A 26,967-nucleotide genomic window follows, 5' to 3' on the forward strand; every position below is an offset into this window, starting at 1 on the left:
CTGCGTCGTGTTTTCTGTGCATTTTCTCCTTTACTTTCAAAATAGGTAGATATTTTCATTTTATTTTACAGACATGAACACAGGTTCAGAGAGGCTAAGGACTGTGCCCAAAGTCACGGAGCAGGTGTGTAGCGTGTAGCAGAGCAGGGGGACGAAAGGTCAGGTCTGCCTGATGGCGAAGTCAGTGTTTGTATATCTAAACAGGAAAGTAGGAATCACACGGGAAGCCATTGCCGACTGTACTCTGAGGTTGGAACTGAAGTTTCCTTCTTGGTTTAAACGTCAAATTCTGAGGTTAGTGAAGGTAATATAGGCGAGTCTCAGACAGCGCCTGGGCTCGTGCCAGCGTGCCCCTGCTGCTGTATCCTCACGTAATGACATGACCGCCCAAAACACTGAGGCTCCCGAGGGAGGCGTTACCCCCCACTAGGACGCTCCCTAGTCCGTCTGCTGTTCTTTCTGGCTTAGCAGTTTCTGCTCCACACATGGCATGTCATTCCATGGTCAAATGCCATGTGCACTGGGCGCATTAAGAGAAAGAAACAGCGAGTCAATAGCGATTTCCCCCCAAGAGAACAAGAAAAGGCAAGTGAAGAAGCAGGCGGTGGAGGGGCGGCAGGGGGCAGTTCTGCTGCAGACCAGGTCGTGCAAAGGTGCAGCTCAGGGCCATTCAACCTGGCTCCCCATCAGGGGTCGACAGAGACCAAAGGAACTGGAAAAAGGAGGGAGAGAGAGGGAAGAAAGGCGCTAAATGTCAGATGACTCGGCGCATCTCTGAAGGAACCTGAGTCTTTCCAACTTAGGGCTGAAATTTGGGGAACTTTTTCTTGGAGTCTTACGAGGCAGAATCCCAACCTCTCTCTCTCTTTTCTCTGTTGATTAAATAACAAACAGCTGAAAGCTTCGCCCGAGCCAAGCTGTGCTGAAGAGCTGAGGGAAGGGGCAGAAATACAGAAGGCGGTGGCCACCGACCTTCTCGCCCACACGTGGGGAGCCCCATCCCTGTGCGTTCATTCTGCCAGGTGGCACTGGGAGACCAGGATGCCCTCGTCTGTGCCTCGGGGAAGGGGGTCCAGCACAGTCACAGGATCGAACACTGGGGCTGTGGGGCACCCACCCTCTGGAAATCAGCCTGACACCCCTTCGACGATTCTAGTCTATACTTAGAAAGCACGTGCACATTGTACGTTTTGCACTGTAACATGTCGGGGTTCCTGCCCTAAAGTGGCCTCTCCTGGAAGGAGTCATGCTGGACCTGTGGTCCCACACGGCCCTCACCTTCTACAGCGGGGTGCCCCGAGTCTGAGGATGAAATAAAGGTAACTGAAATCCCCTAATTCCCCTGCTTCTCCCTTCTCACATGTTCCTGTGCCTCCCGCCCCCTCGCATCCCACTGAACTGTCCTCCGACAAGGACTGGGGGATCCGGATGGATGGGACCAAGAGGGGTGAGAGGCGCCATCTGGGCTTCAGCTGGGGAAACGTTAGCTGGAGAAGAGGAAGAAGCACAGGCGCAGGAGACCCCAAGCCAGCAGGTGGCCTCACCTGGTGTGGGGCTCCGCCTCATTCCCTGCCCAGCCCTGGGCTGGGACCCAGCGCCCCAGTAACTCACCCACACACTCACCCCCCTGCCACGCTTCTCTATCAGAGACAGGCTGCGGGAGGGGGGAAGCCAGGTCTGAGCCTGAGCAGCGAGGAGGGAGTGAGGAGGGCGGGGCAGCTCCCGACTGGCACCGCCCCCTGCTCTTGCTGAATGCGTGCCGGTCTACAGATATTTCAGATCTGGACAGCTTTGGAAAATGAAGAAGGGGAAGAGCAGGCTAATGTTTAAATATACTTCTTCTAGCACTTTCCCTTCCAACTCCTGGACAGTTAAAAAAATATTTTATTGATTATGCTATTACAGTTGTCCCAATTGTTCCTCCTTTGCCCTGCCTGCCCCTCCCTCCAGCATTCCCCGCCTTCATTCAGGTCCATGGGTCATGCATATAAGTTCTTCGGCTTCACCATTTCCTATCCTATTCTTAACCTCCCCGTTTATTTTGTACCTACCGATTTGTACTTAATCCCTGCACCTTTTCCCCATTCACCCCTTTCCCCCCCAATGATCTCCGTGTCCGTGATTCTGTTCCCATTCTGGTTGTTTGCTTAGTTTGCTTTTTTAGATTCAGTTGTTGATAGTTGTGACTTTGTTGTCATTTTAATGTTCATAGTTTTGATCTTCTTCTTCTTAAATAAATCCCGTTAACGTTTCATGTAGTAACGTGATGATGAACTCCCTTGACCTTACCTGGGAAGCCCTTTATCTGCCCTTGCATTCTAAAATGATAGCTTTGCTGGATAGAGTCATCTTGGATGTAGGTCTTTGCCCTTCATGATTTTGAATACTTCTTTCTGGCCCCTTCTTGCCTGCAAGGTTTCTTTTGAGAAATCAGCTGACAGTCTTATGGGAACTCCTTTGTAAGGTGTTCTTTGTAGGAACTCTGCTTTTCTCTTGCTGCTTTTAAGATTCTCTATCTTTAACCTTTTGCATTTTAATTATGATGTGTCTTGGTAGGGTCCTCTTTGGGTCCAACTTGTTTGGAACTCTCTGTGTTTCCTGGACTTCTACATCTATTTCCTCCACCAAATTGGGGAAGTTTTCTTTATTTCTTCAAATAAGTTTTCAATTTTTGCTCTTTCTCTTCTCCTTCTGGCATCCCTGATTCAGATGTTTATATGTCTGAAGATGTCTCAGAGGCTTCTTATACTATCCTCGTTTTTGGAATTCTTTTTTGTTTTTGTGCTTCTGGTCGAATGCTTAGTTCTTCCTTACGTTCCAAGTTGCTGGTTTGAATCCTGGCTTCCTCCACTGATGGTTCCCTGTAGCTGCTTCTTTATTTCACTTAGTGTAACTTCACTTCCTCCTTTACGTTGTTGCCGTGCTCGGTGAGTTCTCTGAGCGTCCTGATCACCAGTGTTTGAACTCTGCATCTGATAGGTTGGCTATCTCTGTTTCGTTTAGTTCTTTTTCTGGGGTTTGTTTTGTTCTTTCATTGGGTCATATTTCCTTGTCTCTTCAACTTGGCAGCCTCCCTGTGTCTGTTTCTGTGTATTAGGTAGAGCTGCTTTGACACCCTCTAAGTTGTGTGGGGGTGGAGCCTTAGGTAATCGCCAGGGTGGGGCAACCCACTTCACCAATTTGTGGCTCTGCGTGTGTGTGGGGGGGGAGGGCTCAGAGAGGGGACAGTGTCACTGCCTGGCTTCTGTAGGTTTGCCTGACACTTGCCCCATTTCCAGTCACTGCACCCAGTCACTTCCCATATGTGACTGGCTCCCTTCTAGCTGTTGCCCTGGAGGTGAATCCCAGAATGGGTGGGTTTGTGTACGTTCTAAGTCCCTGCGGTCCCTTTAAGCCGAGCTTCCTAAAAACCTGGTAGTTTCTTCCACCACCCCAACCCCCACTGGTTTTTACAGCCAGAACTTATGGGGATTTCTCTTCCTGGCTCTGGAACCCCGGGCTGTGCGGTCTGGCCTGGGGCTGGGATTGCTCCCTCCCAAGGTGTCTGTCCTGATTTGTACCCACACGTGGATGTGGGATCATCCATTCTGCCGCTGCCACCACCTCTCCACACCACGCCGTGTCTCCACGCCTCTCCATCTGTCCTGTGACTCTGCTCCTCCTGCCCATCTGGATGAGTGTGGCTTCTTTAAATCGCTGGTTGTCAGACTTCCATACAGCGTGGTTTTCTGACGGTTCTGGGTGGTATTTGTTTTGGGATCAAGTTGTCATTGTTTCCATGGTTGTGTGAGGAAGTGAAGTGTATCTCCCCACTCCTCCATCTTGACCAGAAGTCTCCTGGACTGTTCTTACGGACTCAAAGAATATTAGCATTTGGGGGAATTTTGGAGGTCCTCTAGTATATCTCTCTTACATCGGAGACTAGAAAAGGGGCTGGGCTGTGGCCCCCCAGGACTCCCCTAGGCTCTTGTGTCCTCCTGTGCTGTGCTTGGGTGGCCTCCCTAACAGAAGGGAGTCAGGGTCAGAGGCTGGAGTCGCCGTTCTGGGGGGCCCCTGACTGAGATTGAAGTGGTCGTGGAAAAAGTCCAGGATCCCCACGTGGATGACTGTAGCTGGTCTCCTTGCTCCTTCGTCAGACCCCCTGGTTTGAAGGCCCGAGCTGCACTGGATGGCGAGGAACAGCATCTGAACAGCCAGACGATCCCATCTTCAGTTTCCCCCAAGATGCGGGCTGGGCTGGGCTCGCTCAGTCACCTCTTTCTTCATCCAGCCACTGACCACGGCTGGGTGGGCTTCGGCTTTGAAAGGGGCCATATATCATGCCCTAGAGTCCTGACTGCTCCACTCCGTGGCTGCTTTCCCTACACAAACTGCCTCCTTCAAGGCCACTGCCAACCAAGCGACTGGCTGATGCACCGAACCCCTCCAACTGAGACAGAGATAACGTGTGTTGAGCTTTCTGGGACAGGTGTGCATCGTATCACTCTCACAGCCATTCTAGAAGATGAGCATGAACGTTCTGTTTTGACGTGAGGTCCCTAAGGCTCAGAGATGTTAAGTAACTTGCCCCAGGCTCAACAGCTTGTGAGAGTGGAACTGAGACCCAGACTTGCCCCTGGACGGGAGCGTGGCTGTCATGTCAGAATCCCTGAGTCTGAAGAGCCAGGAAACATGAAAACACACATCAGCTCAGAGTCACAGGACGACACAGGCCAGCTCAGGCTCCTTTCGACAGCCACCACCGTGGCCATGAGTGGCTGGGCTGGCCCCGCATTAGAAGACACACTTGCTTCTTTCTGTTCTGCCCACGTGACCTGGGCCTGTCCGTGTTTTCCAGGACAGGCAGCCCCTGTTCCCAGTAACTGTCTTACTGACCCGCGTCCTCTCTGCCGTCTGCCCCACAAACCTGATGCTCCGCCCCTTCATGCCTGGGTGCCTGGAGCCTGTATGCTCAGCCCTCCAGGACGGGGACGGTGTCAGCGCCCTCCAGGCTGCGGAGACAACCCAGTGGAAGGTGCCGGCTGATCCAGTGTCTGAGAGAAGAGAACCCGCGCACCAGGTAGACATTATCCTGGGCGAACATCTCCACCTGCTCATCAACGACAAACTTTCAGTCACTCCAGCCGGCTGCTGGTGTCTCACAGACTTTGCTAGCTCTCTGAATTCCTGAAGACGAGAGGAGGGAAACCCACCACGACTCAGAGGGGGCCACTCTTAGGGGATAGGTCACACCCTTCTAAGAGGAGTGATGATTGTTAGAGACCCAAGTTCCATCACCCACACCGGCTCTTCGGACCCTCGCTCTGGCCTGGCCTGCTGCCAAAGCTTCAACCCTGCACGGTGATCAGTATTCCATGGCCAGCACAGGCCCAGCTGACCAGGTGGCCAGGATGGTTAGGCTGTATCACTGCAGACACAGGGGAAGCCCCTTAGCCACGTTTGATAACAAAGGAGAGATCGGATGGGCCACACTGTTCTCTGTGCATCTAGGAGGATTTCAAGTGTTTTCGCACCGCCTTCTCTTAACCTCAAAATACTTCTGTTTTCTTGCGCTTACATGCAGAATGAACCTCACAGCCGCTCTTCCCAGGAGCAGGGTCTCCTTCTGCAATTTGCTTTACATGTCAGAGCCACACCAGAAAGTTCCATGCATTTCCTTGGCTCTTTGCCTCAAAATAAAGTCACTAAGGGCGAGAGTGGGTGGCGGCGGGCCCCAGGGCGTCCATGTCTGCGGTGTTCAGCCGGGAAGGCTGTCTGGGTTACTGCTGGGACTACCCAGCGGTAACATTCTTCCGGGAGATGTATCAGATCATTTATTTGCTGAAAGCTTTTTTTGGGTGGTAGCACAGTGAGCTTTTAATTCCAAAATTAACACTAAGCCTTAAAACAAAATTTCCCTCACTGCAAGCTAAAAATACTGCCCAGCGGTTGACTCACGTCCCGCTGCTGTTTGAGTTGGTAAGTGGGCAGGAATCTGCCATTTGGGTGATGTCATACTTCCCAGGACAGGAGGGAAGGACATAATAGGGCCCAGTGGTGGTCCTTTGCCAGGAGTCAGCACGGTTCGCTCTAAGGAAACCGCCGTGCAAAGGGCTCTTTGCTTAGTGCGAGGCCTGCCCGGGCTCAGTGGAAGGAGGGAGTGACAGATGCTCTAACTAGGAAAGAACTGACTAGCCATGGCCCAATCCTCTTTTTGTCCTTGTTTGTGGCAAGTGGTGACAGGGCAATAGCAGCTCCTGGCCACTAGAGGGAGATAAGCAGAAGCCACCAGGATTCGGTCAAAACTAAATGTCACCTTGTCCTTTTATTGAGGGCAAGTCCCTCTGTATTTGATCTGCATTTACCATATTTCATGCAACGGTGATAAGCTTGGACTATCCTAAATTTGATTCGATTTCAAAGGAATTTACTAGGTCTCGGTTGTAACAACAACAGGTAACTCAAGGGATGTCGTTTCGCTCCCCCTAGCCTGTCCTTCCACAGCTGGATTTAGCGCGAGTGTGTTGCGTCCACCCTGTCTCCGAGTGCATGGTCCAGACTGAGGCCTGCCAAGGCCGCCGTGGCTCGTGGGTCTGTCCTGCGCAGACAGTGATGGTGTTAGCAGACAGCGAGGGCTGAGCACGTGGGGCAGGGGGCACACCCCCACCCAGGCTGGATCCCCGCCTGGCACGCACTGTAGGGAATGCTTGTTGAGATGCTTGAAATGAAAGGCGCTTTGATGAATGCTTGTCTAGTATGGTTCGCAAGCAAGAAGGCCGGCGAGGCACACCAAGAACCGGGCCCTCTGACGGGCCCCTGAGCTGCGTGGTCAGCAGCCTAGGCTTACGGTCCCGAACGTGGAGCTGAGCAAGCCAGTGGGCGGGGCTGGTGGACGCGAGTGAGGGGAGGAGACAGGTAGCAAGGAACTTACCCTCACGCCCATGAACCTGTCCCTGAGAACGATCCACGAGAGCAAGAACACAAAAGCCTTGTTGCAGCAGAAGAGCACAGAGGCGTCCGTAGTGTTTATTTTCGTTATTGCGTATAAGTACAGGTAGTTTGTGAGAGTCCACAGAACCCCAAAGGGGGCTGCCTTGGTAAAAAACACCTTCAAAGTCAAGCCATTGTCTCCAAAAAATCGGCAGCATTCCCTAAAACAGGAAAGAAGGCAGTGTTATTACACGCGTATATGTTCCTATACCCGGTCTTTCTTAAAGCAAATATAGGGCGGAGCAGGATCTTTTTATTTTTCATCATTGGTTATCAATAGCTCTCAATGTAAGCTGTTCACCGATTGCTTTTGTCCATTGGCGAAAATGTCGCACGAGGGTCTGATGTTGTGACTCGTGACTCTTGTGTCTGGTTTGCAGTTGACGCTTCAAGACGCAGGGGGATGCTGGGACTGTCTGACCTGAAGGAGGGCCAGTTCCACGGGGACTGGCTGAGGGGTCCTGTCACTTGCTTAGAGAGAGAAGGAAGCCACTAGCCACTAGAGTGTTTTTTAAGAGGAGGGTGGCTGCTTGAAGAGAATCATCGAAACATACTTTCTAAGAGTTTGCCCCACACTGGACCTGCCTTTGTGACCAGGCAGGAGTGGCCCTCCTTGGGAACACCTAACTCACTTCGGCTGCGGCACTACGACACGTTCGCAGTCCCCACATTCTCTCCGTGAGGCCGTTTGTCGGAGAGTTCGCTGTTCCACCATGTGGAAGTTCCCGTGTCCATGCTGTCTAAGAGCCTAACGGGTGGGAAAGCGGATCTGAGCTTTGGCGGCGTGAGAGTGAGGCGAGGAAGCCGGCAGAGAGGAAGGTTCTCGATGCCATCCTACATTCTAGGGGCAGGGCCGCCGATCGTCAGAAAAGCACTTAAGAAAGACCGAGCCAACTCTGCACACGCAGCAGGAGACGGCAGAGGAGACCGCGGGCGGAGAGGTGGAGAGTGCCCTGAGAGGGGCCTGGCCCACACGCGGCTCTCCGTTGCTGGGACTGTGGGGGCGTGAAGACCACAGGTCCTCGGGGCCCAAGGAGCCAGGCCTGGAGGCGGACGCGCAGGGACACACGGCTCCTCCCTCCCCCGCCCCTCCAGCCATCCCTGCCCCCTCCAACTGTCACACCCCCCACACCTGCCACCCCCCCCAAACAACCAGTCCCCCACAGCTACCACCCCTCTCCAGCTGTCACCATCCAGTCTCACAGGCGTGGACCAGCACAGCGGATGTGCCAGAGAGGACAGGGGTTGGTGAAAGAAGAGGCGGAACTAGACACCCAGTCGGCCAGGGTGGGGAGTGGTTGCCGCCTAATAGTACAGTGCAGCAGTAAAGGACGAAAATTAAAAAAAAAACAGTCAGAAGAGAACTGGTGAGATTTTTCAATGTAATTTTGTTGGTTCTCACCCTCAACCCACAGAAGAAACAAAACTCGTCATCACCTTCACTGGACTCAGCCCTACGTTGCTTCTAAACGGACCAGCCCCAGGTAAAACATTTGAACCGCTGACTTGACTTTGAAATCAGTTCCACTGAATCAACCTCATGTTGGCTTTATGTAAGTGAAGCTCTCACCTGGCCAGCAGGCAGGTATTTCCGTCTGCCACGTGATTTTCAGTGGCATTCTCTATGGGGTCTTCTCAAGCGCCTGCTCACAGAGCAGTCTCCTTCCCCCAGGACACAGACTGGGACCGGGACCGGGACCGGGACCGGGACGGCTGCCTTTGTGCCGTGACTGCAGTGGCCGCAGAGTGAGGCCAGTCCCTTGAGGGGGACCCACAGGGGACACAAGTGCTCTTTCCTGCCTTTAATGCCAACCACTTCAGCCAAGAGCTTACCCTTCTTATGGGAACGCACCGCGAGGAGGACATCCAACTTCCCTCTGACTCACTCTCACAAAAAAGGACCCACGTGGTGACAGGGGCCCTCCGGCATCAATCTGAGGGTCTACGTTCCATCCCCTCTAAGTGAGCTGGTTGCAGAAGTGGTGGGAAAGGCGGCAGGCGGGGCTCAGCCAGCGCTGGGGACTGATGTCTGAGTTACTGCCTGGAAGTGGGGAGGGGAGAGGGGATCGGGGAGTGGGGAGCGGGCACTGTCCTGCAGACTGCTAGGCAGGGCCTCTGGGCCCAGTGGAGCTCTGCTGGCCCTTCGAGGTCTCACGGCCAGGGGGTCATAGCTCGGTTGATGGATCTTAGTTCCAATGAGGCTAAGATGATTGGACCCCGGGCTAGAGAGCCTTGTGCTGTTTTAGGACCAAAGACAGTCCTAATACACTTCAGCTGGGGAGGAAGCCATGGCAACAGGAGGCGGGGCTCCCCACCGAGAGAGACCAGTCCTGCCAGGACATCCTGGGAGGGAGTCCGCTGGAAAGTCGGGGTTAGGGAGCACAGGGAAAGCACTGATCGGTTTTTGAGGTGGTGGAATATTTAGAAGGAAAGAGCTATCGCTAATGCAAATCAAGGTAAATGAGACACAAGAGGAAGATATTGCTGGCTGGTCGAAGGCCAGGTTGTCCCCAAAGGGAGATGGGGTCAGGGAGCACCATTCGCAATCAGGTAATAACGAGACCACTACCGCCCAAGAACCGGGAAAGCATTATGTTGAGGGGAAAGAATCAGGAAGAGGGGTGGGGTGGGACAGAAATCAGGGGGCATGCACATTTAGGAAACACAGAGGTAAGCGTGTGACTCGGGCAGGTTGGTATAAATGCCAGGTGAACTATCCACAAGAACTGGGAGTGGCTGCGAGTGAGCAGGAGTTGCTGTTTTTTCATAATAATGTTTTAGCTGTCATTTTGCTTTCCCAAAGTATGTGCATGTATTAAATTGCTAAAAATAAAAAAATATTTAAAAACATGTAAGGGAGTGGCCCAGTCTCTGTGGCCGGAGCAGAAACCCGAGCTTCTGAGGCAGCTTTGAGAGCACAGTTTGAAAACCAGGCGGAGAAGCCCTGCAAGTCACCGGGAAGGACGCCTGCGCCCAGACCCACGGATCGAGTGCCGCTCTCCGGTTCAGACCGCGGTGGAGCCAGACCTGCAGCCTGCGCTCCCTCCTCAGCCAGGGCTCCCGAGATGCCCTCTCTCTTCACGATCCTTTCCGTCATTTCCGTCACCCTTTAAACCTGTCAGAGCTTGCTAACCTTAAAACATCCCCTACAGCAAGCAAGCACCTCTTCAGCCCTTCCCCTCCCCGCTCTCTCCCGGAGCCAAACTGTTTCAGAAGTCACCCGCACCCTAGTCCCCCCAGGGCTGCCTCTCCATTCAGCGCTGGGTGAGTGGTAGGGGTTCAGGGTCTGCTCCCACCACTCACCCAAACCCCTGGAATGGCTTACTCGTGACCTTGAGTTGCTACATCCCATAGGCCCTTCCCAGTGTTCACATTACTCTCAGGAGGCTCTGACTGTCGTCGCTCCTCCTTGAAACACCCCCTTGGCTCCAGCTCCGCACACCCCACGGGCCTCCTCCTACCTCTCACCGGACAGCCACACTCGGATACCATATTATTCACAAATTTTCCTATTCTGATGAAAAGATGGCCAATACATTCATGCTTAGTTCTACAAAACTTTCAGAATTTTCCCTACAGAACAACTGTATTCCCAATGGAATGTGGGGGGGTATAGAAGGACAGCTTGTGAAGCCCACTGTGACCCCCGAGAAGAGGGCATGTCTGTGTAGTTAACTGTGTCACGCAGGACACCGGCGCCAGCCCCTGGGGTGTGCCTGGATGCTCATTTTACCCGCAAGGGGTCAGCTCCCAACTTCAGCACACAGCACAGGGTTTTCCTGGGAGGTGGGTGGAGGGAGGGCCGGGGAGCGCGGCAGACTGGTGTAACCTGTGCCACCCGCAGTCTCCGTTCCAAGGACCGGTGAGCAGACTGCAGGTGGTTGTGAAGGTGCTAAATCCAGCGTCAGCAGGAAGGCCCGCCCCTGGGAGCTTGAATGTTTCTCAAGCTGGAGACTCTGAGATTAGGAAATAAAACCACCAAATTTATGGTGGCATCCAGCGTTGATATCGTGGTTGGCTTTATTTTTTTCATTTACTTAGAGCTTTGAGCGGGCACAAGCAGCAAAGACCAGTTCCCAAAGCTATGAATTAGGCTCTTATTTTGAAAATATTCGGACATGGATTGGAAATTTTCCCGTGGAAGGGTTTTCTCATGCGAGCTGCCGCTGCCCATGGAGAGGGGCCGCGTCTGCACAGGGTGTTCAGCGTCACACATCCCCTCCACGGCAGGCCGGGCTGAGCCTCGGCGTGTGCCCCGGTGTTCCAGAATCGAATTGTGAAGACTTTCCTAAAAGTAAATAACGAAGATGAACTTCCACAGCATACTTAGGAAAGATGAGTTATTTTACTAGTTTGGTTCCTACACTGTAGGTTTTCTAAGTGACTAGTAGAGTTTTTTGCTAGCAGCGAGTCTAGCAATTGTTTATGTGTCTGGTTGAAATGGCATCTACCTGTCTGTCTGTCTAGTTACTGACCAGTTCTGAAAACACGTGCTTGAGACGTTTAGAGGAAGGAAAACGTAGTTCCGCTCTGATGTTTGTGGCGATGTCCTTTTCAGAAGGGACCGGAGAGAAGGGGGGCCCTCCCAGCGTGCAGAGACGCTGGTTCCCTGAGGCTTTCCCTGGAATGATCCGCCCTTCGCTGTGTCTTGGCGAGGGGACATTCAAGAAGCAGACTGCCTGCTTGTCCCACCGGCTAGGAATTTCCCAGCCTCCTGCGCAGGCATCTGTTCTTCCTTTGGGGCCCAGCCGGCTGCTTTGCACGCACACTCAAGGAGCAGACAATCTGAAAAGTGCAGAGTGCTCACTCCCTGCGCGAGGTCCTGTCCACAGGGCTCCTGGCTGACCTGCTCGTTCCAATGAAGCAATGCTGGGTTTCATGCCTCCAGGGGGGGGGGGGGATGGATTGAAGCAGCAAAAACAGGATGGCCAGCAGCTTCTTTACACATGGAGACTGAACAGCCAGCTGAAGCAGTGTGGCCACCTCGGAAGGGTGGGCCCTCAGCATTTCCTCCGCGTCCAAAAGAGCCTCCTGGTACAGAAACCATTCTGCCTGTTTTAGAGACTTCGTGCAAACTCGGCCACATGGAATACAGCTGCTCCGAGGATCTCTACTTGTGAGAACCACCCCACCCAGCGACCGGCCGCAAGGTTTTCTGCAGTGGGGACACCGCGGGACCTTCTGGGGCCGGATGGGACTTCTCTCCTGTGCAGAGAGGGGATACACAGGCTCTGCTGAGGGTCCTTAGCGCAGACGTGGAATTGGTGGCTCCGGAAGTGTCGAACTTCAATGAAGCACAGCCCCGAGGAGCAGAGGGCCAGTGCCGAGCACTGTTCACTGAGTCCCGGAGAGAGCAGCTGCTGGGCTCCACGTCCACATTGGGCCTTTGCACGAGTTCCATGTCCGGGACGGCTCATGCTGAGTTCCACTGAGCTGGCAGGTGTGGAACCAGGACCACAGGCTCACAACACAGGGATGTTTAGCACAGTGGAGGAGGTGTGGGATGTCCTCTGTACCTTTCCCGGCCATCGAAAGGCGGCTGCAGCCCAGACTTCACAAGGATGCTGGGGTGACATGGGGTCGGATGGTGCCCGCAGACTCCCAGAGCTGACCCCACTGCTGTTGCAGACACGGCACTCGTCCACTGGCCGGTCCCACTTTCCTCCTACTGGGTGTCCTTTTGGGCTTTGGAGCGTAGAAAGGAGCACAGCTAGCTGACCACAAGGAAGACCTTTCTAGTAACTATTCCACCAGAGGAGGACCCAGGGCTCCCATGTGGGCCCACTCGTTCTCCCAACACCACCTTTCAGGGATCTGGGATTCTACCAGTGCACAAGGAGCACTAGCAGAAAGTCCCGAAATCTGGTGCAGTTTCTTGAAGACCTTGGGAGAGCGGCTCTCCCTCCCCAGCCCCGCCGGCCTCCACCCTGGGACCGCGAATCCGAGACTAGAGATGGAGGCCTGGGCCCGTGACCAGCGGCTCTGCCTCTGCCACCGTGGCAGACAGTGGCGTTTGGTACGGATCAGTGGCCATCGTGGCAACGACGGAAGCCCAAGCTCTGCAGGGAGTACTGTGGCGTCCAACGAGCTGTTTCATCAGCTGTCTTGCAGGCCCGCTCCCCGCCCCCAGGGGGCGTAAGGGGGCACGAGCCGCAACTTGTCCCAAGGAGCTGTCTGCTAAAGCTGGCTGCTGGCGGGGACCCAGCAAAGACCGCAGGGTGAAGACCGGGGCTCCGCCTCCTTACCAAGCGAGGCATTTCTCTGCTCTGGACTGAACTTGGCTCTGCCCAGTGCCGTGCTCCGCCAGGCTCAGAAGTTCAGAGTCACCCCTGCCTTGCTGTGCCCTTCACGGAGCTACCTGGTGCCTACCTCCTCCGGGGATTCCTCCTGGACTAGCCACCACTCCCGCAGTGTGCCGCACACCTGCCCATTCTAGCCCGTGCCCAGCCCCTCGCATCTCTAGAGTTCCGTAAATGCTGCTCCCATCACTGTCTCTTCCCATGGCACGCCGGCCTCTCCCTGAAGAGATTAGCTAAAGAGCGGAGATGCACCGTCCACGGGCTCAGACCACAGCGTGGCCGTGGCCGGAGGGAAGGGGGGGGCTGGGTGCAGGTGAGCAAAGGGTGGGGTGGGGGAACGGGGAACATCTGCAAGAGTGTCAACAATAAAATTACAGTTAAAAAGAAGAAAAACAAGGTACCTGTGTCTGAGTCCCCTTTCCCCCCTCCAGGACCTAGGACAGCACCCGACTACAAGGTGAGTGAGTGAGCAAAACTCAGCTCTTGATTTCTAGGCCCATTTTGCCAACATCAGTGCATTTACATTGCTAGAAAGTTCAGGAAGTGGCCATCATGTAAGACCGCGGCCCACCTGTGCTGGCAGGGATGTTGGAGACCCGGCTTCCTGACGTCAGATGTCGCTCAGGCACAGAGGTGACGAGCTCTGAGCTCTGCCAGGTGACAGGTAGCTGGTAGCAGGGCTCAGTCTGGAACTAGGGGCTCCAACTCACCACCCCTGCTCCCCACGTTCATTTTAGTGGAGCCCGAACAGTAGCGGTCATTCCAGGGGCATTCTCCTCGTGGAGAGAGTGGCTGCTGCCGTGTCTGCAGCCAGGACATGGGGAGAAAACACCACGGAGCCCTTGGTGTGGTTCTAGGGCCTGAGGCCACCAGAGCTTGCGGCCACCAGGGCCTGCAAAGAGCTGGGAGTCAGGGGCTTGGCCTCGCTGGGTTTTGCAGGGTTGGGCGTCCTGGTTTAGGGTATATTTCCTGCCACTAATTCTGCAGATGTGTGGGCAACGCTCTAGGCTATTTTCAGGAGCTGTGTCAAAACTATTTAAAACCACAGGCACACATTTATCAACAAATTCCTGCTTTCCAAAACAGGCTTCCTTCAAACCAATGGGAGGGAAAGATTTGTGCGAGTCAGCATCAGAACGGGCTGTGTTTTCCTGATCTCAAACCTGCGGTAAAACAAAGATGACACAGACTCAATACGGGCTGAAAAATCAGGGTTATTACTAAGGAGACCACGTCCACGGAAGGGGCAATGGAATTCTGCCGCATCTCAAGGACAGCAGGGCTTACAGATCGGGTCGATCCCACGATGTGCTGTCTTGGATCGAGTGGGCGTGTACTAACTGTGAAGCTTTTCAAGGTCGATGCCGGGAGCCTGGGCTGTGGGTGCGAGCTCTCTGACCTTGAAGGTGGTTGTGTGTCTGTCTGTCTCGCTCTCTCCCCCGCCCCACCTCCGTTGCCAGAACTGCCTCCATCCAAATGAACAGCACGGACTTCTTCAGCATGGGAGGGGTTTCTGTGGCACACGCCGAGGGCCCCTTTTTAAAATAAATTAGACTGGACGTTAGGGCCTTTCCAGACACATGTTGTCTGGGCCTGCGCTGGGGACTGGAGACACGTGGTGCGTTGTTCACCCTTGAAGATGTCACAGTGACTCCCGGAGATTCACGGGTTCAAAAATGGCCGCAAGCTTTCCTTTCCTTGGGGTGTTTCTGTAGCTCAGAGAGAACTCCAGGGCACACCTGAGTTCCTGCTCTGGCTTCCTCCCACCTGGACTCAGACCTGCACCCACAGAGCTGCTGAGCTGTCATCCCCAGGGGTCCTCTTTACCTCTGGGGCTTCCAACGGGCCTTCTATTTCCCACTCCACCACACTTGCTGTCTGTGTCCCTTTGCGTTCGCCCAGGGTCTAAAATGCTCCGTTTCAACCCGCTCTGGTGGAGAAAAACTCAGGTCTCTGTTTTCCAAAAAGTGGAGGGTTTTGACGTAAAGGACATCCATCTGTTCAGGGTGACAGAGGTGTCCAGAGGCAGGATTTTGCTTGAGGGCCCCTTTGGGAACCTGATAATAGGACTTGGGAGTCTTAAATCTGAAAATTCGTTAGCTACATGTCTCCAGGCCTCTGTTTGTCATCTGTGATGTGCAGGACCCGTTCAAATGACCTCTGGGTTCCTTTTACACCAACACTCTCTCTATGAGAATGTGATTCCCAGCCTAGTAGCTGAGAAACCAGCCCGAAACCCTCAAGCTGGAAGTTACCCCTGGGGCGCAGGCTGGGCCCGGGGGAGGCAGCCTGATTGACACAGGGGCCTCCCGGGCGGCATGTCCTTCACTCGGAGCCCATCAACCCTGGCCCCGTGTGGGCCCCACAGACGGAACGTGCAGGCCCTTTGCCCCTCGGGCAGGGCTTTGGGTGGGCCACACACTCGTGTCCGGCGTCTCACGTCCACTCCAGCCTCTCAGAAGGTTCCATCAAGTATCACAATCGTTTTCATTGGTGGCGGTTCAGGAAGCCAATGATTTCGGGAGCCCATCTTCCCTGACCATGTTTCCTATGCCCAGAATTGAGACCCCGCCCTGGTTGGCAGTGGCCACAGGTCAGAAGCCAGATGGCTCCCCTGCTGTCCTCAGCCAGACTGGGAAGGGACCAACTGTCCCAGCCATGGCTGTGCGTGCTCTGGCTCTACATGTGATGAGTGGCTGCCACACAGCACGCGGGGCAGCAGGCAGGCACGGAGCATGCCAGCAGGGACGGGGGCCTCGAGGCCGCACAGGTCTCTGCCCACCTCATGGCGGGCACATGCGCACAAGCCACCGGACCTGCAGCCCTCCCCAGATGAGTGCTGCCTGAGGTTCCTGGGGGCCAAGCCAGCCGGGCCCGCCCTCCCCTCCCCGCCGCCCCCCCCCCCCCCCCCCCCCCCGCCCCATGTTCCCGCCACTCTCAGCCCACCTCCAGCCTGGTGCTCCTGTCTCGTCCTCCACCCGCTCCTGATGCTTTCTGCCTTTTGCCTTAAAGTACACGTGAAAAGTACCAGGGCCACCTGCAGTCGTTTGCTTCTTGGATGCAAGGAGGCCCTGCCTGAGGCGAGCACAAAGCATGGTGGCTTCTCACCACTCGCAGCGAAGATCCCTCTGCTGGCCGGCTCTGACAGTAATCTGGCATGACTGATAACAGATGAGCAGGTGGTTGGCTGGGCCCCTGCAATGCACTGTGACCCCAGACAAAGCGCATGCGGTTGTCACACACGCCCGATGGGGCTGACTCCCAGGGTCCGACAGCGTGGGGCCTCTGTTTCTGAGTGAAAGGCTGAGCCGTCCTGAAGGTCACCTGGGAGGTCGGGTTATTTTACCACTTTCCGCAGACGCCCTTCCAGTCCGAGAAAGAAAACTGAGCCGCCTGCTTTGTTTGCACACACAGGCTCCAAGACGTGTGTCTAAAGAGTCCACCTGAAGCTACCAGGTATTTGTATTTTGTTCTGAGACTTGCAAATAGTCCGTTTTAACACGTCGTGAAATCCGTTTTTCCAGTGCAATGTCACGGTTGATAGACCGACTTCAGGCCCAGTCTCCGCTCGGCCGTCTGGGGACGAAGAGGAAGAGAAGCCTCAGGCCATGTGGACAAGTCAGCTCGGGCTGCCACAGTGAAGGCCACCCCCCCAGTGGGCGGCTCAGACAGCAGACTTTCATTCCCTCCCAGTCCGGAGGCTGCAAGTCCCCGCTCCAGGTGCTGGCAGGGTGGGTGCCTTCTGGGGCTCCTCTCCTGGGCGTGTAGGTGGCGTTTTCTCCCTGTGTCTTCACACGGTCCTCCCTCTGCATGTGACTCCCATAGGGTCACATTCCGAGGTCCTGGGGGTTATGACCTCAGCAGGTGAAGCTGGGGGCCACACCACTGAGCCTATGACACGCATGTAAGGTCACACTGGCCTGGGAAGGGACTCTGCCGCCTCCACCGTGACCTCTGCTGGCTCCTGCCTTTAGGACATTTGGCACAGAACACGGCTGCCATGTGCGACAGCCGGCACTTCGTGGTGGTGTTCCAGGGGCCTGGCCACACTGACAGAGGTTAGCTCTGGGTGAGGCTGGTGTAGTGGGTAAGCAAGGCAGCGGCCGGAGTCACATGGGTTCAAAGTCTGCCTGTGACAACTGACAAGTTATTCGGCCTCTCTGAGCCGGTTCCTCCATCCTATAAAAAGGAGAGGGCGGCACTGCTTCCCTCCCCGGTAACTGCCCAGTGCAAACGAGAGAGAGCATGTGGCTGGGCCGAGCACCGAGCGGGCACCTGATGAGGGCTCTGAAGCGTGGCTATTCATAGTGTCCCACAAAGTAAAGGGACTGCCCTGGCTTTGGGAAGTCGTCCTGCGTCCCGTCTGTCTGCAATTCAGGGCTGCCCCACCATTTGCTCATCCGACTCTACAGGAAGCCCACAGCTCAATGCTGTTCTCGGACTTGCTGGTGGGAGGGCTTTCTTGGGTCGTCTTCTCTCCACTGGCTGCCAATCAACAGGCTGGCAGAGCCTGTCTCCGTTACAGGGCAAACTCCCTCTGCGATGAATCTCAGTAAAAGGTTACAACACAGCCATTACTGACTCTAATTATAGCCCCGCTCTGTTCTGTGAAGGTGTGTAGGCCCCTAACAGTGAAAAATTGGTGCCCAAACGATGGACGGAGCATCCTCATTTTGGGTGAAGCTGCCAGTTAAAAACAGGGCAGGGACCTTTCATGGTGCACTGGCAGGAAGCGAATGAGAACACTTTGCCATTAAAACGTGAATGTGTTCTATTTGTAAGGGAAGTGGTGCCTCGTGGGTAAAGGCGGGGCTAGGCGGGGCTCGGCGGGGCGGGGCCGGGTCGTCCAGCCAGGCAGGAGCAGATGTCTCCCGGCAAGAACAGGCACGCCGGTTCAGGAGCAGGGGCCGCGGACAGCCACGCACAGGCACGGTCACTTGTTACGGGAGTAAGGATGGCCTGGTGACGGTGTCTGATGTGCTGCCTAGTCCGGGAAAGTCCACCTGATGTGCGGTGGAATAAAAACACACATCGCTCATTTGCATAATGTAGCAAAGCCAAGTTCTGATGGTATAACTGGATGCGACACCAATTTGCAATTAGCATTTTTAGTCTTTGTTCTCAACTGCGAGACTGTCTTTGGCCACACAGTTTTCTTTCTGCTGTTTCCAACCAGGCCGGTAAGGGAAGCCGACTCACCAGGCCCACTCACTCCATGGCAGCCCGCTGTGCTCACTGTCTGCCCACTCCCATGCCATGCTGGGCCGGGCCCCTTCGCTCTCCCAGTGCCCCTCGCCCCTCCTGTCCTCTGTGTCGGGTCTCCTTTGGGTGCTCCACATGGATGGCGGCCCCGGTCGGCACAGACCCTCGCCTCCAGCACGGCAGCCCAGAGCCCTCCCCGAGCGGGGGGTTGAAGTTAAAAACCACATACTTGTCTACCCTTGGCCTTGCCATCTGTGTTTAAAAACACGCCCCAGTCTGACCAAGCCCCACAACAAGGTATCTTAGCAGAAAAGCACCCAAATGACAATGCAGTGCAGAACAAGTCACTTCCAGGAGCCAGAAGCCGCCAGTTGGGGATGCAGGCCATTCCACTAGTGACGAGCCCCCAGACTGACACGTTCTTCCCTTACGGAGCCTTTGTGTGGCAGCAGCGTCCTATTACTAATCACGGCTGAGGGGTACGGGGCCCACGGGTCCAAGTGCAGCAGGGCTGGACTCAATAGACTGGGCGCCCCGTCTGTATTCCCAACCATGGCCTGCAATGTCCAGCCCGCCTGCAAAAGTTCTAGTTCTGCCTCTAAAGCAATCAAAAACTAGTAGTTTGACCTTGGTACAGGATCCCTCAGAGTATCTGAAAACACGGAAAGAACACCTTCGCCATCGCAGAACTGGAGTGGGCAGCACCGCCGCGGGGTCGCCCAAGGTCCAGCCAACACCAATTCTTCCTGCACCACCATCGCCGTCACCCCCCTCCAGACTCACCCTCGAGGGGGCGGGGACCGGACGGCAGCTGTCCCATAGACCTGTCCCTCCGGTGCGGAATTTCGGAGGATGGTTAGCACTCTTGTCCTGGATGCCTTGCCGTCGATGGCACACCCCTGTGGCCCACCCCCCAGCACAGCACGGGCCACATGTGGCTGCGCCAGATGTGAGGAGCTCACCCTTCTGAGTCTGGGCTTTTATCAGGAATCACATATTTGAGTTCTACATGTTGAGCGCCTTAGACCCGAGTGCCTGTGAACTCTGGCTCACGGCCAAACCCAGCCCGATGCTGCCCTGCGCTGAAGTGTGACAGCCACACCGCCACGCTCGTCCGCCACGTCCCTCACGGTGGCACACACTCTGCCAGGGCAGAGCTCGGGAGTTGCAACAGAAACCGAGTTTTCACTGTCAATTTTCAGAACGTCTGCCAGCCCTGCCGTGGTGGGTGGAGCCCTGACTGCCTCATGAGACCCACTGTCTCACGGGTCGGGCGTGGGAGAGACAGTGCTGCCTTCTGCCCGAGGTCCAAAGTACAGAGGTCCGACTTCTGCCCAAGGCCCGTGTCTGTGGCCATTAGGGGCTCTGGTGTCCCAATTCTTACGAAAATTTTCACAACCCCGCGCTTTCTGGGTAACAATAGCTAATATACTTAGTTGGGTTAATGATGGTGACTCAACCAGAGCGGAATATCCAACAGCTGAAACCAAGGAGTCAAATTTGGAAATGTGTCAGTCAGAGAACATTTCAAAACAAGTGACCCCCCAAAATTAAGGCTGAGCAAGTCCTGGGACTCTGACCTGGGGCTCTGAACTTTAACAAGGTCCAAGTGACTTAGCTGTGGGTGGACCGCTGGTCATGTTTTGGGAAACACTCAGCTCCTCCGCGTGCTCCTCAGAAAGGGAGGCTCGGACGGAGTCTCTGGGAATGCAGCTCTGGAGGCCTCGCGCCTGCAGGTGACAGCTGGACTGCCGTGACTTTTGCAGCTCCCTCATTTCACCCTGTCACCTCTGGAGCCCAGCGACTTTGTCACAGCAGCCCCAGATTCCGCGGGGGAGGAATGCCTCACCCATCTGCTGGGAGCAGCCGTGCCAGGCAACCATCTGCAACTTAAGGTTGCTTCGGGAGTGCGTCTTTGCCAGGATGGCTCAGGGTGCCCCCCACAGAGCCATGGACTGGGTCCACGCTGGGTGAGCAGCTGTGGGCAGCCACCCTGTGGGCCCCATAGCTGGGGAAGCTGGTGGCCAGAGGAACAGAGCGAACTGCAGTGGACAGAACCCCGGGGGGAGGTGGGCGGCTGCCCCAGTGTTGGCTGTTGGCTGGGGTAAAGGGCTCAACCTACTCGGATTTTATTTCCTTATCATTAAAACCAGAAAATTGGATTAGACATATGTTCCCTCAGATAATACCGTATGAAAACCTGGCAGACTCGCACACACGGAGCTCTCTAAGCCCTCCTCTGCCTACAGCCTCACAACAGCTTCCCACTGCAGCTGGAGTAGAACCCAGCCTCTTCCCATGGCCTTTCTCCACGCCCTGTGCGCCTCCCACTGCACTGTCTCTGTCCTTCTCACTTTGAGCTTGTTGTTGCCCAGAATCTTCCCCAATGATTGGCTTCAGAGGACCCACGCCACGTGAAATTGCATGGATGCACGTACACATATGTGTAACGTGTGTACACACCTGAGAGTAAGTGTGTGTGTACATTTGGACGTGGATTTGTGTGAGTGCAAGTGTGTACACACGTGCATGTGCACGGATGCATGTGTTCCTATGTGGAATTGTGTGCACGTACCTGTGCTCACATGCACCTATTGTATGCACACGTGCCCACGTGCACTGTCGTATGCACATGTGTGCTTGTACGTGTACAGTCGCATAGCACGCCCTTCTGCACCTGTGTGTGCCCGTGCACACTGTTGCATGCACATGCACACCTATACACACATAGCCACACAGCATGCCTATATGCACACGTGTGCCCATATGCACACGTGTGTGCCTATATGCACACGTGCATGCACACACGTGCCCGTGTGCACGGTTGTACGCACATGCATGCCTAATGTGCCCACATGCCTCTGTCACATGTGTACATGTGTGCCTGTGTGCACCAGTGCACACACATGGGTGTGCAACAGTGTATGTACATGTGGGCTCCTGTGCATGCATCTGTTCACTGCCGTCTTCACAGGAACACATGTTCCCTGAGGGCAGGCCCCTTGTCTGATTTGCCGTGTTATTGCCGGAGACTGGAACCACGTCTGGTGCATCTTAGACCCGCAGCAGCTGTTTGTCGAGAGAACAAACACGTTCTATGTCAATTATGCCTCAAAAAAACTAAGAGGAAAATGAATAAAACGTTGCATAACTGATGAATAAAAATTAAGCAGAACAAAACAAGGACGTGTTAAGACTCTCCTCCCGTTTTGTCGATGAGGCCGCTGAATAATGGAGGAAGACGGGACTCGCTCAGGACTACACGGAGCCCAGCACTAGGCCAGGGGAGAGGACCGCAGTCCAGGCTCCCCTGTCCATCCTTCCTCCTGAGCCACACTGGGTGGAAGAGTCGTCCTCAGTTTTCATTTGGTTCACAGAAAATCCCTACCTGTTATCTACACGGCACTTCCTTGTCCTCTGGCTTCCTCCCAGCCTGTGAGCCACTTACAGACCTGAGACAGGGCACACACTGAGCTGCCTCGAGAACGGGCCCGCTTGTTGGACAGCAGGCATGCTGGGACCAGGGCTCATCCCCCCGGGCCCCAGGCCGCTGCCCACCCCGGCTTGTGTTCGATGGTCCCCCGTGTCTCCGGCACTGGGCCGGGCCCTCACCATACGTGCAGAGCCGTGGGACACACCCTGACTTCACGGAGCTTCCTGCCGAGCTGGTCGGGAAGCACGCACAAGGAGCTGCAGTGGCAGGCATGACCTGAGACGTGCCTCGTGCAAAGAAGCACCAGAGAGACGCTGGGAGGCGCTCCGGGCACTGTCCCTCCGGAGACTGTCCCTCCGGGCACCACCGCTGCTCGTCTTTGTCATCGGCCCTCGGTCTCTGCTCTGAGCCGCACACATGCTGGTGGGCAGTCTCCCTGCACGTGAGAGGGGACAGGCGCCGAGGGCTCGTTCAGGCCCAAGGCCACGTCATGCCGGGGGACCTGGAGGGTGTGCCCTAACAGCATTTCTGAAATAAGAGACTTAGACGGAATGAGAATTTTCCCTCATTTTCATTTAGACGATGTCGAAGGTATTCCACGTAACTGACCGAAGAAGAGTGATGAAATGCCAAACCGATGACCGTTCCCAGCTCCTAGGAATCTCCTCCCCGGCGTTGCCTCAGGCGTGAATGGGCGGGAGGGTGGGCTCTGGGCCCCAACCACCTGGACTCAGCTCCTGACTCTGCCCCCTCACAGATGGGTCATCTTGGGCAAGTGATGACAACCCTGAGGGAAATGAAGGCGTCCACTCCACGGGGGTTGGACAAGGCTTCCGCTATTTGGAACGAGCACAGCACTGAGGACAGTGCCTGGCGTGGATTAAGTACTAACTAAACATCGGGTATGATCATCATCACCTTTGTGATGAAGGTCGCCAAAACACCGCGTCCTAGAGTGTGGCCTGTTTTGCGCGCACGTCAGTGAGTGGTGCGTGATGAGTAAGAGTGCTCAAAGGCACGCTTGCTGGTCAGTCCCACCTCCTCCTCGACGTGGACGCCTGTGGAGCGGATATGGAGCCTGAGGCTGCGGACACCGACGGCTGTTCACTCCCCCTGCATCTCCAACAGCCGTAGACGTCCTTTCATGAATTCGCCATCGCTCGCCAAGGCCTGGCATCCTTCAAATGTCTGCCCTGCCCATTCCTACCTTACTCCTTCTGTGTGGGCTTCAGCCACCCCTCCGAAAGCCTTCGAGCCACCCCGGCCTCCACTGTGACCTGTCCCGAGATCGTCCCCGTTTATCATCTGCATCATGTGATTGATGGCCCGCTCACACCTGGGCCAGGCCCTCCCCAGGTCACTGACACAGGCGAGTCAAAGCAGCCCACTGCCCAGACCCTGACGCCTCACGGGCAATGGCCTCCACGCAGGGCGGTAAAAAGAGGTGAAGACGCCGCTGGAAGTCAGGAGCCTGCTTTGGAAATAACGCGGCAGATAAGGATCAGTGCATTGAAGGAGGGATATCCACCTACAGAAAAACAGGCCGGGGCAGCCCGAGTGGGCCAATACGGAGGAACCTGGCAAGCAGGCGGGATCCGAGGGACAGGAGGAGGAAGCTGAGGCAGAAGTGAGAAAGGCCAAGTGCAGTCTCTCCGAGTTGTGCGATCTAGACCTGGCCCAGGCTGGGTCGGTCCAGGCACTGGTGGGTTTATCCCAGGTCCCCTGAGGACTCCGAAGGCCACGTGATAATTCTGGCCCCACACTGACCCCGTGGCTCACCAGGGCAGCTTCCCTGCTGTGGTAGGCTGGCAGCAGCCACAGGCCAGAGCAACAGACAGGGGCAGGCAACCGGGCCTCACAAGACGGCATCTGCCGCCAGGCGACGTTTCAGTTGGAGCCCAAAGGCCACCACTACGGACAGGAAAGAAGGGTGGGGAACACGTGGGGCTTTTAAAAGACCTGACATTGCTTTCTAAAGACCTTTCGAAGAGCAAGACAGTGGCCTGATGATGTCACAGGACACAGTTCTGGAGGTGGAAGGCCCCCTAAGAGAGCTGAGGCTGCCCACCTCTGCTTCTTTGTCCACAACCCGCCTGACGGTGGTGGGATTGGCCAGTGTTTGCCCCCAGCCCTCACCCCCACCCCCTGCCCTCTAGCCCACCTGTCTCAGGGCAGCTTCCCATGCCGGGAGGAAGCACACACAAGGAGGCCCCCGCAGGAAGCGACCCCACAGCGTGATGCGGAGGTGGAGCTGCGGATGTTCTTGACGGGCTACTTACCTTCCTGGTCCTGTCGTCCACGGTTGAAGTGAATTGTTCCGCTGACAGAATAAACCCTGAAGTCCTCTTTCCCACCTTCTTGCAGAAGCATCGCTGATACTGCCCACTGCTCTTTTATCATCCTACTTCCCACCCTCTCGGAAGCATCCAGTTCCAGACTATTCCAGTCAAATGGTCAGCCAGCGATTCTTAAATACTAAGGGCTTCATCACTCTCTGCTTGCATCCTCCCACATTTATGAAGCAGAGCTCAATCACTGAGTTCTTTGAAGGTCAAGGCGTTATCGTTATTCATCGGTATGATGCTGCCAGATTGGCTCACTAGCAATATTTTAGTTTTTCTTTGTAAGCAAAGTCTATTAATGCTACAGTGAAACTTGAGACTGGAATCTCTGATGAGGAGAGTTTGCTTTAGGCCAGATTTTATTTTAAATAGTACCCATGACACTTTAAATTTTATAGCCTCTTTTCCATGTTCCCTTATGGGTCTCAAAGGACCTCACGCACACCAGTAAAAGTAAAGATAAAAGAAGAAAGCGTTTCTGTTTTGCAGAAGGAAGCAGCTCTGAAGCAGAGAAGGCTGGACTTTTCACTACTAATCCCAGGAAGGAATCCAGCGGTTGACAAGACCAGACTGTACATATTCTCAGTGTCAATTTCAGTGATGATTCAGTGACTTTTTCCTAACTATCTGGGGAATAAAGAATGACCACACTGTTGATGTGTGGTACAAAACGACAGTCCCTTTTCTCAGCCCTCGTGTCTGCCTGGCACCTCTTCACAATTGTGTGGCCGAACCTGCGTGGGAAATCTACCTCTGTGGTACCCACTGGGTCGCTCAGTGGGCCAAATCGACTCCCATTTCCCCCATCTTTAAAGTTACAGCCAGTCTCCTGGCAGCTATTTTTGGAAGCCTATGATTTGTACTTTATCCAGTTTTTAATTTTGCACTAAAGTTCCGCAGGCACAGTATCAGGACCCCAGAAAGCGCACCGCGGGCTCGGCTCACCGCACATTATCCCGCTGTCGGAGCCGTGCTGCTAGGGAGAAGACCCTTCTTTCTGAGGGACAGGCCACCTTTGTCCACTTCAGGTCCTGCGTGAAATTGGTGCTGCTGGACACTGCGCTTCCCTTAAGCAAGATGAGTGCTGTCTGGGGCAATCCATCAGGCCTCCCTCTCCTGGGCGGCCCCAGCGCAGCCCAGAGTGGCTGGCCATCCACCACGGTCGGCTGGGCCTCCGGAATGTGCAGTGAGGTCTGTGGGCAATCGCCAGCTTCTCCCAGGACTCTGCGGGGCCTGAGTGAGGAGCATGTAACCTGAACAGCAGGCGTATGGTTTGAAAGCATCACACTGCCGCAGATCAGCACCGTGAGAACGCCGAGTCTAAAATTATTTGCTTGTATCACTGACCACGCCCCACCCCCAAACCCCAGCCTGTCTCTTGACATGTAAACAACTTGATAGATTTATTTATTTGGTTTTACCTCTGGAAAGTCAAGAGGGCCTGAGCACTCCTTTATCGACCGAGTGGGGCGGACCCACTCCCTCTAGGCTGGCTGCGCCCTCTCCAAGGCTGGGGCAGTTTTCCAACTCACAGGCACAAGACAAGGCCTGGGAGACGGTTTCCTGGCGTGGGATGAGCTGAGAGGTCAACAAGTTTGCATGACCGAACTAACTGAAACAAATCCACTCGGGAGAACAAAGGTATTCACTGGGAGCTCTCACACATTAAAGGGGATTTAAAAATCAGCACAGCCCTGGAAACTCAACTTATCCTGGGAGACAGAGTGCCCATGGGCAAAGGTTTCTAAATGAAGCCCTGATGGTCACAGATGCAGTGTGCCCTGCGGCCCACCAGGGGGCGCAATTTGGGGCTATGAAAGGGATGGGGAGAGGTGGGTGGGGGTTGGGACAAAATGGGTCGGAGGTCCTAAAGGAAGGGTAGAAAGTAGCCTGGACAGATAATTTTGACTGTTCAGCATGGGCTAGCTCTGTACTTGATCATGAAAATGGGCCTCCTGGTGGGTCTGTTCTGTCCTGCTCAGTTTCTTCGTAGGAGCCTCCCCCAACGCAGCTCTCAGTAACCATGGTTTTGAGTACTTAAGAGACGTTTTTAAAGAGATTTTATTTATTTATTTTTAGAGAGGGGAAGGGAGGGAGAAAGAGAGGGAAAGAAACATCAGTGTGTGGTTGTCCCTCACACGCCCCCTACTGGGGACCTGACCTGCAACCCTGGCACGTGCTCCTCCTGGAATGGAAACAGCGACCCCTTGCTTCACAGTCCAGCACTCAATCCACTGAGCCACGCCAGCCAGGGCTAGATCTAAGAGACTTCTAACCAGCCCTGCAAAGGGTGAGGGCCTTCTATTGCTCCTGTTGACAGTTCCGTACCAGGAAATGCTCCACTCCTGTCAAAGGGCTCCATCCAGTCGCTTATGGTGGGACGCCTGCTCTTTAAAATGTTCATTTAAATATTAGATCTGTAGAAGCGAATATTGGCAGCCAAGGAGAGTGGACTGGAATGAGTATGCATGAACAATGACGACTTCACCGCACTAGTCAGTGGGGGCAGTAGACGCTGTTGAGTGAGCATGTGTCCTGTGTGGCCATCACATTCAAAATGACTGAGCAAGTAGGGCAATGAATCTGCATCCAATTTTGCATTAAGCTTGAACATTCCTCCATGGAAACTATTCGGATGATTCAGAAGGCCGCAGCTATGGGCAACTGGTGACTGCAGCTTCATTGCGACAACGTGCCCTCTCATGCATCATGTCTCATGCAG

The 26,967-nt window shown here is 54.8% G+C and overlaps 1 protein-coding gene across 1 annotated transcript in view; it reads right to left on the reverse strand.

Moving 5' to 3' along the window:
* Positions 1-26,967, reverse strand: part of SLC35F3 (solute carrier family 35 member F3) — a 76,669-nt gene that overhangs the window by 7,848 nt on the left and 41,854 nt on the right. Inside the window, exon 3 of the mRNA XM_045196659.2 lies at positions 6,911-7,130. Coding sequence (XP_045052594.2) covers positions 6,911-7,130 — 220 coding nt within the window. The remainder of the gene's footprint in view (positions 1-6,910; positions 7,131-26,967) is intronic.

Source organism: Desmodus rotundus, chromosome 10 (assembly GCF_022682495.2).
Source record: "Desmodus rotundus isolate HL8 chromosome 10, HLdesRot8A.1, whole genome shotgun sequence".
NCBI classification, from domain to species: Eukaryota; Metazoa; Chordata; class Mammalia; order Chiroptera; family Phyllostomidae; genus Desmodus; species Desmodus rotundus.